The sequence below is a fragment of the Bombus affinis genome, chromosome 4 (assembly GCF_024516045.1).
Source record: "Bombus affinis isolate iyBomAffi1 chromosome 4, iyBomAffi1.2, whole genome shotgun sequence".
Taxonomy (NCBI): domain Eukaryota; kingdom Metazoa; phylum Arthropoda; class Insecta; order Hymenoptera; family Apidae; genus Bombus; species Bombus affinis.
The window spans coordinates 3,537,303-3,553,259 of NC_066347.1; the positions used below are offsets into that span (position 1 = coordinate 3,537,303).

General features: G+C 28.6%; 1 protein-coding gene and 1 long non-coding RNA gene across 4 annotated transcripts; one reads left to right on the forward strand and one right to left on the reverse strand.

Moving 5' to 3' along the window:
* The first annotated feature begins 123 nt into the window (after nt 1–123).
* On the forward strand, nt 124–14,785 carry LOC126915771 (centrosome-associated protein 350-like). Of its 3 annotated transcripts, XR_007710324.1 has the most exons (13): nt 124–687; nt 1,245–1,433; nt 1,564–3,297; nt 3,377–3,644; nt 3,722–4,155; nt 4,226–4,449; nt 4,520–5,944; nt 6,328–6,491; nt 6,890–7,080; nt 7,186–11,209; nt 11,657–11,688; nt 12,134–12,213; nt 12,295–12,333. XR_007710324.1 is itself a non-coding variant. In XM_050720744.1 (12 exons), exons 2-12 carry the CDS (start codon nt 1,332–1,334, stop codon nt 13,018–13,020), a joined length of 9,372 nt encoding a protein of 3,123 aa, XP_050576701.1. In that variant the 5' UTR covers nt 124–687; nt 1,245–1,331; the 3' UTR covers nt 13,021–14,785. The 3 variants fall into 3 exon arrangements, 2 of the variants coding, with proteins under 2 accessions (XP_050576701.1, XP_050576702.1); XM_050720744.1 differs by lacking the exon at nt 11,657–11,688 and having other exon boundaries at nt 12,295–14,785; XM_050720745.1 differs by lacking the exon at nt 11,657–11,688 and having other exon boundaries at nt 6,914–7,080; nt 12,295–14,785.
* A 769-nt stretch (nt 14,786–15,554) lies between these two features.
* On the reverse strand, nt 15,555–15,948 carry LOC126915796 (uncharacterized). Its single transcript, XR_007710335.1, has 2 exons — nt 15,811–15,948; nt 15,555–15,687 (listed from the first exon to the last, which is right to left on the reverse strand). It is a non-coding gene; the product is annotated as an uncharacterized LOC126915796 (long non-coding RNA).
* Nucleotides 15,949–15,957: the final 9 nt, after the last annotated feature.

Consider the following 15,957-nt stretch of genomic DNA (forward strand, 5'->3'; position numbering starts at 1 on the left):
TTAGCGCTCTACAAGTAATAATCCAAACTCAAATTCCCCAAACGAACAAACACACAAACACAACAAAATACATTTTATATTTACAACTCACTTCATGTTAGAAGCATTGATGTTGCCAGGACTGATAAAATCGCAAAAATTTAAGACGTTCGAGCAAATTATCTAATATTTTTTGTTTAATATTATACACGGTTATCGCTTTTTTCTTTTCACGTCGTTCTTGTAAAACTTCACGTATAACAAGTATAAAGGTTTCACGTAATATTATATTCATTATTAAAAATAGTTATGTGTTTCTTACGTTACTAGCATATGTGTTGCGTTTGTAAATAACTGTGTTATCGATTATTCAGATTTTGTCGTTGCCATATTTTCAATTTTATATAAGTAGGAATTCACGAAGTACCACGTGATTGTCGTTTACAAATGATCGTCGTAATGAAAGTTATTGTGTTTAGTATTATGAAAAAATGAATGATATATAATATATGAAAACCCGGGTTTTCTCTGAGTATCTCAAAAAGTATTTGTCAGTTTTCGTTAAATGTTTGAAAATTGATTTTATGAAACATATTTATGTAACACGGCACTCTGAATTAGGTTATAAATACGTTGAATCTTAACGTACTTTTGTGAACTAGTCTCGTCTTACCTGTGTTTAACGGTAATCGTATTAAATATCTAAATGTAAGTTTTCATGTATTAATAGATTAATAGATAATGTATTAATAAATTAGTAGTTAATATATTAATAGATTAATAGATAATGCATTAATACATTATTAAGTTTATAATAAAATTATATATCAATATTATTATTTTATAATTTTTTGCATTAACAATGTAAATTGCTTAATTCAGTTCATGAAATACCTTGACAATTAAATTTATTTTGGTTTATTAGGTGGGAATAAGTGGAATATAATAGTTAGACTACACATTTTTATGCAGTTTCATATTTTTAAAAATCCAATTAAAAAAGTAGAGCCTTTGCAGAAAATTGGTTTTTCTACTAAGTATTATAGAATGTGTTATTGTTTGAATATTTTACACACTTTAATATCATGTGCATTTGTGTAAGTTTGCTTACTTTTAAATTTCCTATAAATGCATAAAAATCTGCAGTGTAATGATTATTTATGAATTTTTATGCTTATATAATTACAATTATACAGATAAACATCAAAAAAATGTTTTGTTTTAAAAAAATATATATTTTTAATATTTATAAATTATATTTGTAGTTTATTAATTTATTGAACATATTACAAGTATGGAAAAGCAAGTGACAATTAAACAAAGATTGACTGCTGTGCAACAGATATAAAAATATGCGAAGTAGTTCCAAAAAGGAAGATACTAATGCAAAAAAGAAATATGTTTTTTTCACTGATCCTGACATTATTGCTCAACGTGCTGAAACATCTGCAGCAGTAAGTCAATTTTATTTTTTTGTTTTTATGTCATATGTATTGCAATGATTTTATAAATGAAAATAATTATCTATATATATGTATATATATATTGTTAAAAGTATAATCTAATAAAATATAATTTTAACAGCAGCAAGATTATATTACCAAGCAGCTATCTAAAGACAAACCACCTCATGTTCCAATTCAATTTGACTTGAAAAGTCTAGAGAACTTATCATATCATTCTGTCCAACCATATCCTTTCACGTTTATAAGTGCTCTGAAACGAAAACTTGCTTTGAGCGATGGTTCTGAAGTCTATAGAAAAACATATGAATTAAATAATAAAAATGCAATTAAGTCTCCAACAATATTAGAGTCTAATAGTGTGCAGAATTTGCATGAAGTTGTACAAAAAATGGATTTTATAAGGCCATTGAAAGCACCAGATCTGAAAATTTCTGCAAAGAAATTAGATTTCTCGAACAGAGAAAATTGTGCATCGAAAGAGTTGATATCACCAAAATTTGAGACACCTACAAAGGAATTTCACGAAAGAGGAGAGAAACCAACAAAGAGCTTTGAACGAGTTCAAAGAAGATTAGATTTCTCAACATCAGATGTCTCATCTACTATTAACAGTGAAGTAGAACCATTAAAGGTGCCAAATATTTCTATATCTTCAAATTTATCAAAGAAGAAAGAATGCATTAGAGAAAATTCTAGAGAAAAGGAAAACAGGTCTAAAAGAATTAGAAAAGATGAATCCTCATTCTCTAAACAAGATGATACAGTACAAGACTTTCTTAGAAGATCCAGAAGTCCAAGACATGCTTCTAGGAAGGATTTTTCTAATAATGTAAGTGAAAATACATTAGGTATAAAATTAAAAAATGACAGATTGTCATTTCATATTCCACGGGAAAGTGATTTTGTTCCAACAAAACCAAGACCAAAAAACTTTGCAACATCAACTGCTAAAAAGGTTAATGATAAGAAACATAGATCTATTAATACTAGATCTTTAAAGACAAGAGATATCTCTTTAGAATCTAAGAACAGATCTTATAGTAATGAATCACTTTCCGAACGATCTTCAAAATTATCAGACAAGCTCACAGTTAGAGAGTCTAGAAATATGTTTGAAAATTTCGATTACAAACATAAGGATGATTTACATACATTAAAACAAATAGATGATCAGAAATATATGTTTTCATCAGAAAGTAGACAAGTTCAACAACACAAAATAACATGTCAATCACAAGGAAAGACAGGAAATGTATTTTTTAAAGAGCAGAGTAAAAGATTCGAAAAAGTAAAACCATCAACTAGTAAAATGGATAGTAAAATGTATATAATAAACTCTAAGGAGTCTGAAAGTATAGAGAGTGTAACTGATTCAAATATTAGTGTAAGAACTCAAAGTCCAATCACTGTCTCTGCACAGCAGATGAGAAATAAAGATTCTGAAAAAATTGCACAAAGTATTAACATTAGTAAATCAAATAAAGCTACTGAAGATTCAAAATATACAGATGATTCTTTGACACAATATACTAGTGTAAATACAAAGAAAGAAGAAGAATCGTTTACACAAAGCGTTGCTACTACAGTTAAACAAACTAGTAATAGTAATGAATCTAATTTAAACAACAGTATTTTATCAAGTGCATTATTAGATCCAAGAAGAATTTCATTTAGAGATGAAAATCGTTCACAGCAAGAGGACTTTTGTGATTTAATTACGCCAGATATGAATCTTATGCCTCGATCTAAGCGAAAACGGCAATTTATGCAGAATAATAATATAGAAGCTGATTTTAAGTGTTCAAAACATAATATAGCTAAAACTGAAACAGAGCCAGAAAATATTTCATTGGTAAGTAAATATGTACAGTATATATTGCCATTTTATTTAATCTATGCATTATATTAGAAAAGCAATTTTACAATTGTAGTTACATCCAACTGCCTTACACATGCAATTTCAAGCTGAGCTGCATCTTCTTGATTCATTTAATGAATCACTGAGGCAAGTCATGGATGTTGAAAAATGTTTATATAATGTTAAACATGATCAAGAGAAAGAGTTACCATTACAACATAATCAGTTAAATGATCAAATAAAATCACATTTCTCTAAAGCAATGGATGAAAGAAATATTGATGATATGGAACATTGTAATGAAATTAGTAGATCACAGAAACATGTTGTCATTGATAAAGGTAGAAGATTTAATAAATTATTTATTATAATATATGAAAATTATTAATTACTAATGAAAGTATTAATGTTGACATAGCGTTTCCGACTCACAAAGTACATCATATTACAAGTCAAACTATGGGAAATGAGTTTGACAATGTAAATAAAATAACTAAACCAGTAGTTAAAGCTGTAGAAGTACAAACTCAAACAGTGAATGACATGGCAACTCAAACAGATATACGTCCAACTCGACGAAATGTACAAAATAGATGCTCGGAGATGTGTGGAATACCGTACGAACAAGAATTCATTGGAGACAGTGAAGTTCCACATCTTTCTTTAGATTCGGTAGAACAATTTGAAGATTTAGATCAAATAGAAGAAATATCTTTACCTAGTAAATTAAGAACGATGTCTGAAATAAGCTTGCATGAAACCACATCGTCTATACGGACAGAGACTGGAACGGAAATTAGCATCTCTACTCGAGACGTAACTTGTTCTTTTAATAAATATTTAGATCTAGAGGTAAGTATAATGGATTAAAATTTCTATATTAAAAATAAATTGAGATTAAATATATTACGCATTTTTGTAGATTGCACAGCTAATAAAAGACGAAAAACAAAGATATGATAAAATTGAGATGCTATTCAAATCTCGTGAAAAAACATTAAATGATCGAACTAAAAAATTAGTGAAACTAGAAGAACAAAAACGGGCATTAAAAGATACTGGGCAAGATAGTCGTGTTAGCTCTGTGAAAAAGAAGCAAAGAGCTTTACTTTTAAAATTACAACAAGAAAAAGACGAAATGAATAGGTATTGCAATTCTTTGTACTTAAAAATACTTTATTTAGTTTTTATATATTTATAAAGATTATGTTTTTAGATTAAAAGAGCTTCATAAAATTGCGAGCCAAGAACGTAAGCTTATGTTACAAAAACAGAGAAACATGTTTAATCCCCAAATATCCACTAAAAATATTTTAACAAAACTAAAACGAAGTGCAGATAGTCAGTCTCCAAGGAGATTATCTGGACCTATGAAGGGTTATGATATAAGGAGTAATAGTTCTATGAGTTCTCTAGTTGATTCTGATAAATCTCAGCACGATCGATCTCAAACAGACGCGCGCTTGCAAATATCAGAAAACGAATCACACTTTTCTAAAATCGACTTACCAAAAAGTAATAAATTTACGAATTTCATTGAGGGATCTAATACATCGTTTTTAAGATCGGATAAATCCGATGAAGCTATACAAAGCAATGTGTCTCAAGAAAAATGTCTTTACAAAACACAAAGGGATGGAAACATATCTAAATACGAAATAAAGTCAAGAAAATTTGAGGAGAAGATGCCCAAGGTGGATGTTACAAGACTGAAATCGCATCAACATTCTGTTGACCCAAAATTGATCTCGAATCATTCCATAAGCATTCCTGGGAAATATCTTTTTGAGAAAGAAAAATCTCCCGATATGTTAGAAGTACAACAGAATCTAAACAAATCTATCTCTGAACATATTAAATCAGAATCTGACACTTTAGTAGAAGAATTATCTAAAAAATCAAAGCCTTCTCAAGTAATTGATAATCATTTTCAGAGTATAGTGTCCCCAAGGGAATCTTTGAAAGCTATTACTACGAATAGCGAAATTTTGTCAGAAGAAGTAAGTTCTGTTAGTCAAGATACCATATTGAAAACATCAAAATCATCTCAAGTGTCTGAAGACATTTTACAAACGTATTCGAAAAGTTCTAAACGAAGCAGTAAATCAATTCCGACCGATATGTCTAAAAAGACCCAATATAGTTCCGAATCTAAATCAAATTTTAAACGCAGAAGTTCAAAATGTCAAAAAAGCAAATCGTCATCTAGCATACTCACCGAGAATATATTACGATCCAAGTCCAATTCTCAAATGTCAGAGGAGCTTGTCAAGCATCATAATAAACGAACAAAAATGGAAAAGGAATTTATTCAATTTGATAAGAACGATGAAACTGCACTTATGGATAAACATACAAAGGATAAGAATTTCAAATTACTAACAGATAGGATAGACGACTATGATAGCAAAGAGAATGTATTCTGTCAAAAAATGTTTGATAAAAGTGTAAACTCCTATGAAAATTCCTTTTGTAGCCAAGACAAGAATGGCCATAATTTCGATGAGACATCCACAAAATCTCAGATTAGTAATTTCGCTATTTCTCATCATAGTTCCGGAGAGAGTGACAGAAATTATTCTAAATCCGTGGTTGTTAGATCACAAGATCATAATTTGAAAACATCTAAAAAGCTTGAGCAGTAAGTATATGTTTCTTTAGATTAATTTATATATTTATATATTTTATCGTCATGATTTCGGAAAGGGTTTCTAATATGATGTTTAAATTAAATTAATAAATTTGTGAGTCACTAGAGACACATGTAAGAAGTCTAATAATAAACTGTGTATTCACACTATGAAATGAAGCATTGTAAAAATAGATTCAGTGCACCGACGATTTGCATTCCGCCGTTATTGCAGTATTCCACTGTAGCAAAAATATTTGGCTTACTTCTTACGCCTAAATAATTGTTTTTAATAATTTGGAATTCTTGCAATTCTCACACAAATTTGTTTTTGTAGTTATTTTAATCGATATGGAAAATGTATTCGTGTTATCGGATGTGGTTACATTTTTTAGAATTTTGAACGCACGTGAAGCTGCACTCACATCGCGGAAAAACTGTGTGGAAGAGTGGATGGCTTGGCATGCGAAATTAAGAAATGAAGAAGATCGTGTTGCACGAATGGAACAAGCTGCACTTAAACTTGTAACTGCAACATCTAATGTTTTTTCTCAACAAGGTAGTTTTATTGTAGAGTTTTTTCAAATACAACTTCATACGTGTGTATAATTCATACTTCGTACGTATTTTAAGATATATTATCGTTTATCAAATCTGTGAGAAATTTTTCAGAAAAATTCTTTATTTATTTTTAATAAGAACCATTAAACAAGTCAAACCTATGATTTGTTCCTTGCAAATTTCCAAAGTAATATTATTAAAGTATATCACATGTGTTTTCTACATAATTAAATGAAAGATTTAATAAAAAATTATTTATGTCAGTAATAGTAAAATTTCTTCATGAACGAACAAATACTTCTAAACGATAATGTGTATAAAATATACTACTTAATAATTTGCATTGAATCATCTATTTTATATAAATATACATCTTTTAACTCTGATAACTATCAGAGAGAAGTATGTGTCATTTTATAGATACTACTATTTCATCGGACACGAGCGATATCGAAGGAAGAATAGAGTTACTCACTGAAAAATTAGCTGAAAGACGAATAGAAATGTCACGTTTGAAAAGGGAAGCCAGGAAACAGACTAAACAAAAACTTCGGGCCTTAGAAGCTAATTTACTGCATCAAATCAAGGTAGATAATTTAATATTGTTAATAGATTTGAATATGATTTTATAATAAATTTGATGAGATAAATCTTATGTTACATTTATTGAATGATTTGTTATGTTCAAACAGAAATATGATACAACGATTTACGAAATGCGTAAGAAACTGGAGTCGAAAAAAGGATCTTCTAAAGACATTGAGAAATTAGCGATAGAGTCCAAATCTTTGGCAGACTTCAAAATACCTGAGATTCCTCTGAAAAAGCTACAGGATATGTTCAAAAGCAGCGATTTGTTGAGGTCTAGGTCGGAATCTGATTTATTTTCCACGAAAAAATTACCAGTAAAAGATTCCATAAAAAATATTAATTTATTACGAGATGAAATCATTGAAGCTAAGCATGATAGAAATCACTCGGAAAAGACGCTTAAATCTTCAAGAAGTATGAGAACATTAGAACAACCAAGTTCCGCAAAAATGAGTACGGCAAATCACCGCACTCAATCAGTTTTTGATGAAATCATATCAGAAAAAATTGAAATTGATAAACTTGGTTCTGCTGCGATGTCATCACTCTCAGATGGACGATCTGACAAAAATATTCCTTGTGAAACTGGACAATATAAAGATGAATTTCGAAATAATCAAAGTATTTCTGAAGATATTAGAACTGAAATTAATACATCAAAGTCTGAAACAGATATACTTACACAATCGGAAGCTAAGCTTTCTCAGCATGATACTACGATTCAGTCTGATTTAAAGGAGTATAAATCTGATTTTGATACGTTTTCTGAACAGTCTCAGGCTAGAACTATTTCATCACAACATTCAGAACATTCACATATTTCTTCGAGAAAATCCAGTAATATTCAAAATTCTAATGCAGAAATCAACACTGAATCTGTTAATGAAAGTCTTGATTTTTCCAAAAAAGTAGACTTTTTGCGTTTAAATAATCAAAATTTGAATGAGGATATAAGCTCATTGGAAAATGAACTAAAGATACTTTCAGAGATGATGTCGCGTTTTAATAAAAAATCAAACGAAGAAAGAAAATATGAGTCACAAAATGAAGAGAGAAGTACATCGAAAGGAATATCAGAAATACTTTCAGTATCTGATAAAAATAACGAAATTTATGATGAGAAAATCGTAAAAGAAGACAAAAGCACAGATGTAGAATTATATGAAGAGAAGGGTAATTCTGACATTCCACAGTATTTAACGAATAATACAAAATTGAAATCAGTTACTAACATCAGTGATAATAAAAGTATAACGAAAGAAGACGATAATGTAATATCTGTTATGATGCCTCAAAATAAAATATCGCCTTCTAGGTCAAATATTCAAGAAATTGATTATAAAGCGAGAAGCAAAAAAATTTTAAATGAAATCGAGAAATCTATAATATTAGAACATATTAAGGCAACTAAGGATGATCACTCAGAGATGTTAACCGAAAATAATAATTTAAGCTTGCATAAAAAAGATGAAGAAGTATCTTGTGATACTTCTGTTGGAATCAGATCCATATCCGAAATTTGCTCAAAAACAATGCAGAATGAAGAATGTATAAATATTATGGAATTTGAAACAGTATATTCTGAAGAAAATGTTGATGCAAATATTGAAGAAGATTCGGTTAACTCATATAATTTAGAGAGTCATCAATCATTGGAGTCGAGTAAAAGTTCTTCATTATGTTTAGAAAAATCCAACTTAGCTGAGAAGAGTAAGTCTTCAAATCAATGCACAAATATCAATCATAGTTCAATAATAAATGTACTTAATATAGAAACTCAATCTGAAAATAAAAATGATCCATCTCTTAAACAAGTTCTGCAGGATATTTCAAAACAGACAATAGTTACAGAATATGTAAATGAATTATTAAAAAGACAAATTTCTCCGCAGTTATCAAATTCGTCCAAACAAAATGATAGTTTTAAGGAACCAATAGATTATATGGAAGATACAGTGAATGATAGTAAATACCAAAATATAAATGATATATGCACAGCTTCAAAAATAGAAGATTCAGAATTATTCTTAAATGAATCCAAAGAATTTAACGATAATAATAAGAATGAAATTTCATTTCTACAAACTGATATGGGAAAACTTAAAGAAATTTCTCAAAAATCTGTTCAGGAATCTAAACATGATGCCTTTGATCGTGCTTTAAGTATTAGTAATCAAGAAGTCGATAAGAATGGAAGTCAGGCACATGAAGGATTTATTAATAAAAGTTTTGATAAAGATGATTGGACCGCATCTGATTCATTTGATATTCATTCTGCATGGAAAAATTCTCAAAGTCAAATTTCAAAATTATTCAATGATGACTCGAGTATATTGTCAAGTTCAAAAGATACATTCCAGTCAACTAATGATTCTAAAAATCAAATTAACACAATCACCGATATAGAAGATATAGAAAATATTTCACTATTTATTCCAAAAAGTGAATCTACGAATATTGACATATATGGAATCAAACTTGATGAAACGATATTAGATTCTCATTTTGAAAGTTCTGATAATAAAGCTAAAAATATTTTGAATATAATTACGAAAGGTAATGATAAAGAGCAATATGAAGAAGACACTGTGCACAGTATAGAAACCGATGATTTCCAAAAGGCTATTTATGATTCTGTGATTAAGATACTGGATAAGGTTGAAAAGAGCATTGAGGATAATTCAACAAAAGAAAATGTTGAGAACCATGTACATAGTATAGGAAGTAAAACTAAAATAAAAGCCACAGTACAGGAAAAAGAGAAACCAGTTTTAAGTAGTTTTATCTTAGAAGATAAATGTTTGAAAGAAAATAAAGGTAACACCATTGATACTAATGAAGAAGCCGCTAACAGAAATGTCAATGAAGAGATTATAGCTAATGAAGTTAGTACAGAGACTGCTATAAGACTAGATGTGCACCTAAAAATCAAAGATGATGATAATACATGTCTTAGTGAATCTAAATCTCGCGAAATTATCATAACAGAATTAGAACCAGGGAGTGCTGAAAGTGAATGTTTATCAGAACTCGAAATTGATGCTAAAGTAGAATTAGCAGAAGAAGAACTTATAGAAATAAATAAAAGTGATGACAAAGAAGAAATACAAGACAAAATAACACAAGAACAAAAATCCTTGGAACCCATAATAGAACAAGATAGTTCTGATGGTGAACAGCTTGATAATTTAGTTGAAGTAACTGAAAGTGTATTGGATGTTATAGAAAAAGAGACTAAATATTTTATAGATTCTATTACCGAATCAGAATCGACTTCACATAATAAAACAGATATTCAAAGTGTTGAAATACAAGAAAATAAAATACAAAGTAATGTAACTCCTTCCACAATAATAAATAATGTTAAAACAGTAGAAAATGTTGAGGTAATTGTATCGGATGTCTCACCAAATATAGGGGATAAAACCTTTGATATTTTGAAAGATCCAGAGTATGAAGATATTTCAGAAGAAAGTCTTGAAGTTTCTGAAATATTCGATAAAAGTGAACTTCAGAAATCTGCTGTTTTACGAAAATCATCTTCTATACCGGAAAAATATGAAGCAATACAAAAATCAGGAGAAGTATTGAAAATACTTGATGAAATTGCACAGAAATTTTCATCAAGCTCAGAAAATGATATAAACAAACTTCAAGACAATAAATATATTTCTGGAGATAATAAAAAATCACAAACTGAAATTTCTGATACAGATAGCATTGCATATTCAAAAGTAGATAATAAAGCTATTGATAAACATGAACAACCTCTAATAAATAATTTGGAAAGCCAACAGTCTAAAACAGAAGCACTAGAAAAAGAAAATCAACTGATGAAAGCAGTGATTAATTTAAATAAAACAGAAGAAAAAGAAAAGCAGGAACAAGATGTATTATCTGAGTCAAGTGAGGGCAGAGATACACCGAAAGGTGTATCAGAAATTGAGATGGATTCTCCTAGAGATCATAATGATTCAAGATTGGATATCGACGTGTTAAATGATGATTTATTAAGTAATTCAAACATAGAAAATCAAAATGCAGATTCGAAGAATACATTCCATGCTACACCCATTGTTGCAACATCTGAAAAGGATATAGAAATCATGATAGATAAATTAAAAGGTATGATTTTTATTTATTGTAACTATTTCATTACTATTAAATTAAGGCTATACAATTTAAATTTTGGTAAAAATATATTTTTAAATATCTATTTCATAATTCAATATATGGAGGAGTATTTCTTTCATATTTTGTAAATGTTTTTTAATTTTTTAATCATAATTCTTTATATTAAATGTATATATAAATAATTCAAATTATTGAGTTGTAAATTATATCGTTATTGAATGGATATTTAAATATGTAATACATACATATTTTTATAGTATTAAATACATATTGGATACAACCAACTTAGTTTTAATATTATTTATATAATTTAATGCATAAATGATAATACATTCTTGCATATCACATATATTACAGAGACACATTCTGATTTTTATGTTGGCTGTGTATTCCTGTGCAAAGCATTGCCTCGTATAGCCATGTATTATTTATTTTCAGAATAGCAAAGTCGAGATAATAATTACTTAAAGGTAATACAACACGAAACTTTGAATGAAACAAACATTGACTTGTTCCTTTTATACAAATCAGTGTTGCATGAGTGCTTGATATTTACTTATTAATTTCTGTATGCACAAAAAAAGCCTGTAAATATTGTGCAACACAACACAATATAAAACATTGTATCTTCTGTTCTCTTTAGATACTTTTAAAAGAAAATGACTATTGTATACATATATATGATCTTGGAATGTATAATTTTATCACAGCTTCATACTGTTTTATTAATGCATCAGAATATTTTTTTTATCCATATTTGGATGTTTTTCTTTTCTTTTTAAAATCATCAAAGCACCTAATCAAAGTAAAATGTGAACTCATAATGTAATGTAAAGATTCGTGTTGCTTTTCCTAGACAATTTATTTATAAAGCTTTTCATGAATTTGTATTATTTCACATTTTTATTTACACAGCCTCATTGAAGCAACCTGGTATGGAGGCAGATTGGGAAGCAAAATTGCTTCGCATTGAACAACTTCAAATTGAGTTAGAGGTAACAATTCATTCCTGCTATCTTATTCTATTGTTTATGTAAAAGTTATTCCCCTATACATATATCATCCCTTTATAATAGATTAAGAAATTAGAAGCAGAGGAAGTATCATTCTATGTTCGAGAAATACCAAACAAACCACCACCTCCGTACACACCACCTGGTGGTGGTGCAAGAATTTCAACATCCCTTGGATCATCTTCTCCTCCTCCAGCCGTAATTCCCTCCAATATAGAAGAATTAACGGCATTTACTGAAAAAGCCACGGCTATAATATTTAATGCCAAAGAGGCTGGAGAAGATATCATGAGCTTAGAAGCTCCTCCTGAAATCTGCGAGTTAACCAAAGAAAACGACGAGACTGTAAAAAAGGATAGAAGAATTTACAACACATTCCTCTTTGATCTGTGCAAAGAAACAATCGCCGAAGTTTATCAGGCCGAATACGAAAAACCAGGTCCAAGTTGGACAAAACCAAATGTGAAAACAAAACCTACAATGAAAATCCCTAAGACTATACAAGAGCTTAATGCTTATGTGAATAAGGAAGTGGCCACGTTATTCGGTTTCAAAACGAAACTGCAACGGGAAAACATGGTGATGCGTTGGAGCAGAAAACGAAGGGACAGGGTTGATGAATTATTGGCTAGAGAAGCTCAGGCTGAGGAAGATGAATGGACGAAATTCCATCATGATGAACTCGCGGTAAAAAATGGTCTTACTGTAACTATATTAGATACTCTGTTAATGGAGACTGTGAATGTAGTTAAAGTGGCATACGCAAAAAAAAGAAAAGTAATGGTTTAGTTTCTTTCTTTATTCTTTCTTTTTTGCAATGTTATGACTAACGACTGAGATTACCAATATATATGAACTACGGAACAACCATTTAATTATGAAAAATAGTATATATTATTTTAAAATTCAGTAAACTGGCCTGAACTGCCATATTTTAATGAATTTTTATAATAATTAATTTTTATGTGTGCCCTATACATGATTTGTAGGCTGGTTCCTATTTATTTCTTTGATAAATCAATCGTAAATACGAAAATAAAATGTGTAAGGGATTCATTTCATGAATTTTAGAATTGTAGAAGGTATTTGTGTATCAGTGTGTAGAACTCGATAATCAAACGCTATAAGTTCGTTTTGTTAAAATTAAGAAATAATTATTACAGCTTATAGTACATAGGTTTATCACACTCTATATTCACATATATTGGGATATAATAACATACTTAATATAGCGGAATCCCGTTGATATTTAATTTTAAGAAGAACATATAGTGTTGTTGCTTTAATAACTGTGAGCGTTTTGTTCGAATAATTTTTCAAGTAATATTATTTTATATAGTTATTAATGACATGTACCTTATTTGAGTTGTTTCACTTTTATATATATTTTTGACTTTTATGTAATAAGTAACAATAAGTAACAATAAGTAATAAATAATAATTGCAACTAACTTGTTACAGAAATATTATAAACATTTTGATTAAGTGTTATACAACGTTACTCAAACAAGTATTTATTAATTATTCAAACATATTAAATATTCGAACAAAATGCTCTTTCAGTTATTATATGTAACCATTATAATTGTGTTATAAAAGATGTCGGCTATGGAACATAGATAGTATGTTCTTATGAGGCCACATCAGATTTCGTAGAATTATGCTCAACTATGTATAATAAAATTAACAAAATTTCAACTAAAAGACTGATATTTCGGGGCCATTTCGATCCAAATTAAAAACATTTTAGAAAGATGCATAATTACAAGTAGTCGGTAGTTGAACGTTGGTTATTAATTGGCATTGAAAAAAACTCTCCAAGTTGACTATCTGCAACAAGGAGATTGCTTCGCTTTTCTACTGTAGCCCCTTTATTACATAAGAATGAATATATGAATGTAAAAATAAGATACTACTTTTGTGCTATCAACTGCAACATGTTAACGAACTGATAAATCAGTTACACATTTTAGTCTAATTTCAGTTGGCAATATGCTAACTCTTATTCTGTCGGACCTAAGTTTATATTTGTGGTTGTGATGTCGATTTAATATCCATGAAACGATAGAAGTGATGAGTTAATTACATGAAAGTACAGAAGCGATAGGACAGATGAAACATTAGCTTTAATTACCATGAAATGTCAGTTATTGATACTGTGTGATGAGTTCAAGTGTTTAATTGATTTATTGTACGTCTTTAGAAAACATCGTGAACTCTGGTCTTTTAATTTTAATGGTCTTTAAACTTCTATATTTTAGAAATGTACATACAACGATAAGGTTCAAATTGTAGAATACTACGTTTTCCTTCGTAGAGATTTCTACCAATCTGTTCTTAACAATTTCTTAAGTTTTTCGTCTATTATGTGAGTTTCTTTTAACTTCTGTGTTGTCTAGCTTCACTTCTTTTTTTATTTTGCAGTCAGTTTGACAATCTGAGATTGATTGCATACATAGTTGTTATACATACATAGATATTGTTCGCATACGTAGTGTTGAATATGTACTTAACTAAGGTATAATATATTTTATAATAAATTTTTTGAAAAATTTATGGTGACTTTGTTAATAAACGAAAAATAGAATATATTTTAGATATTATTTTAGATAATGAAATTTATCAAATTGAGTATAATGTAAAGAACATTTATTTTGTGTGAAACAAATAATATGTAATTTAATATTACATATGTTTTTTTGTGTTTATTAAGATCATATTTATTTTGATTATATCTTTAATGAATAAAATATTTTTTTAAGAAAATAAAGGTGATGGAAGGAATAAGTATATAAAAAAGAAATGGGCAAAAACATAATAAGGGTTACAATGCAAAAACAATGTAATGATAGAATAAATATGTATATTATGATATTGATGTTCATAAAATTTGACTTTTATTTATAAACATGTAATAATACATACATTATTACATGTATTATTACATGTAATAAACATGTAATAATACATGTAATAATACATGTAATAATACAATAATACAACATGTAATAATACAAATGTAATAATACATTTATATACATGTAATAATACATTTTATTTATAAACATGTAATAATACATTATTTATAGACCTAGAAACATTATAGATTACAATACAATTTATAAACTATATTTTATTTTCCAATTGCTCGATCAATTATAATAAGTCAAAAAATTAGATTTTTTTATATTAAAATCATTTGTTTTTTATTCTTCAAGATACAGTATAACATCTTTATATAAAAATCGAGTATATCATTACAGATTCTTTTATATGATCTATTTAAATTTTGCAAAATAATTAGTTATATTCGAACTGTTTAATTGTCTTTACATAAATATTATGTTATGTGTAATCCAAATCTAGTTCAATATATACGATTCAAAATCCCGCCGCAAACTGGCCGACATCCACGTGCGTTTGTTACAGCTAGAGACTCCATTCATTGGATGAATCCTATAAATAAGAGCCTATATGGCATCAAAGTAAGCCATCAAATATACTAAAAACATTCAACAAGACGTATTTTTGGATTATATGCATCGAAAATTACTAAATTGCAATAAAAAAGGCAATAACTTTATGTTCATTAAATCGAAGTGCAGACCATATTATTTCTCTATCGATATTGATATATATAATTGCCAATCATATACATTTGTAGTTTGGAATGATACAGGAACAATTTATATTCCTATATTACGTAACCAGCACGCAAGGTCACGT

Coding starts and splice junctions, on each gene's coding strand:
- LOC126915771 (XM_050720744.1), top strand. CDS start 1,332: ATGCGAAGTAGTTCCAAAAAGGAAGATACTAATGCAAAAAAGAAATAT. Junction 11,210..12,133: donor CATGATAGATAAATTAAAAG/GTATGATTTTTA, acceptor TTATTTACACAG/CCTCATTGAAGCAACCTGGT. Junction 12,214..12,294: donor AACTTCAAATTGAGTTAGAG/GTAACAATTCAT, acceptor CCTTTATAATAG/ATTAAGAAATTAGAAGCAGA.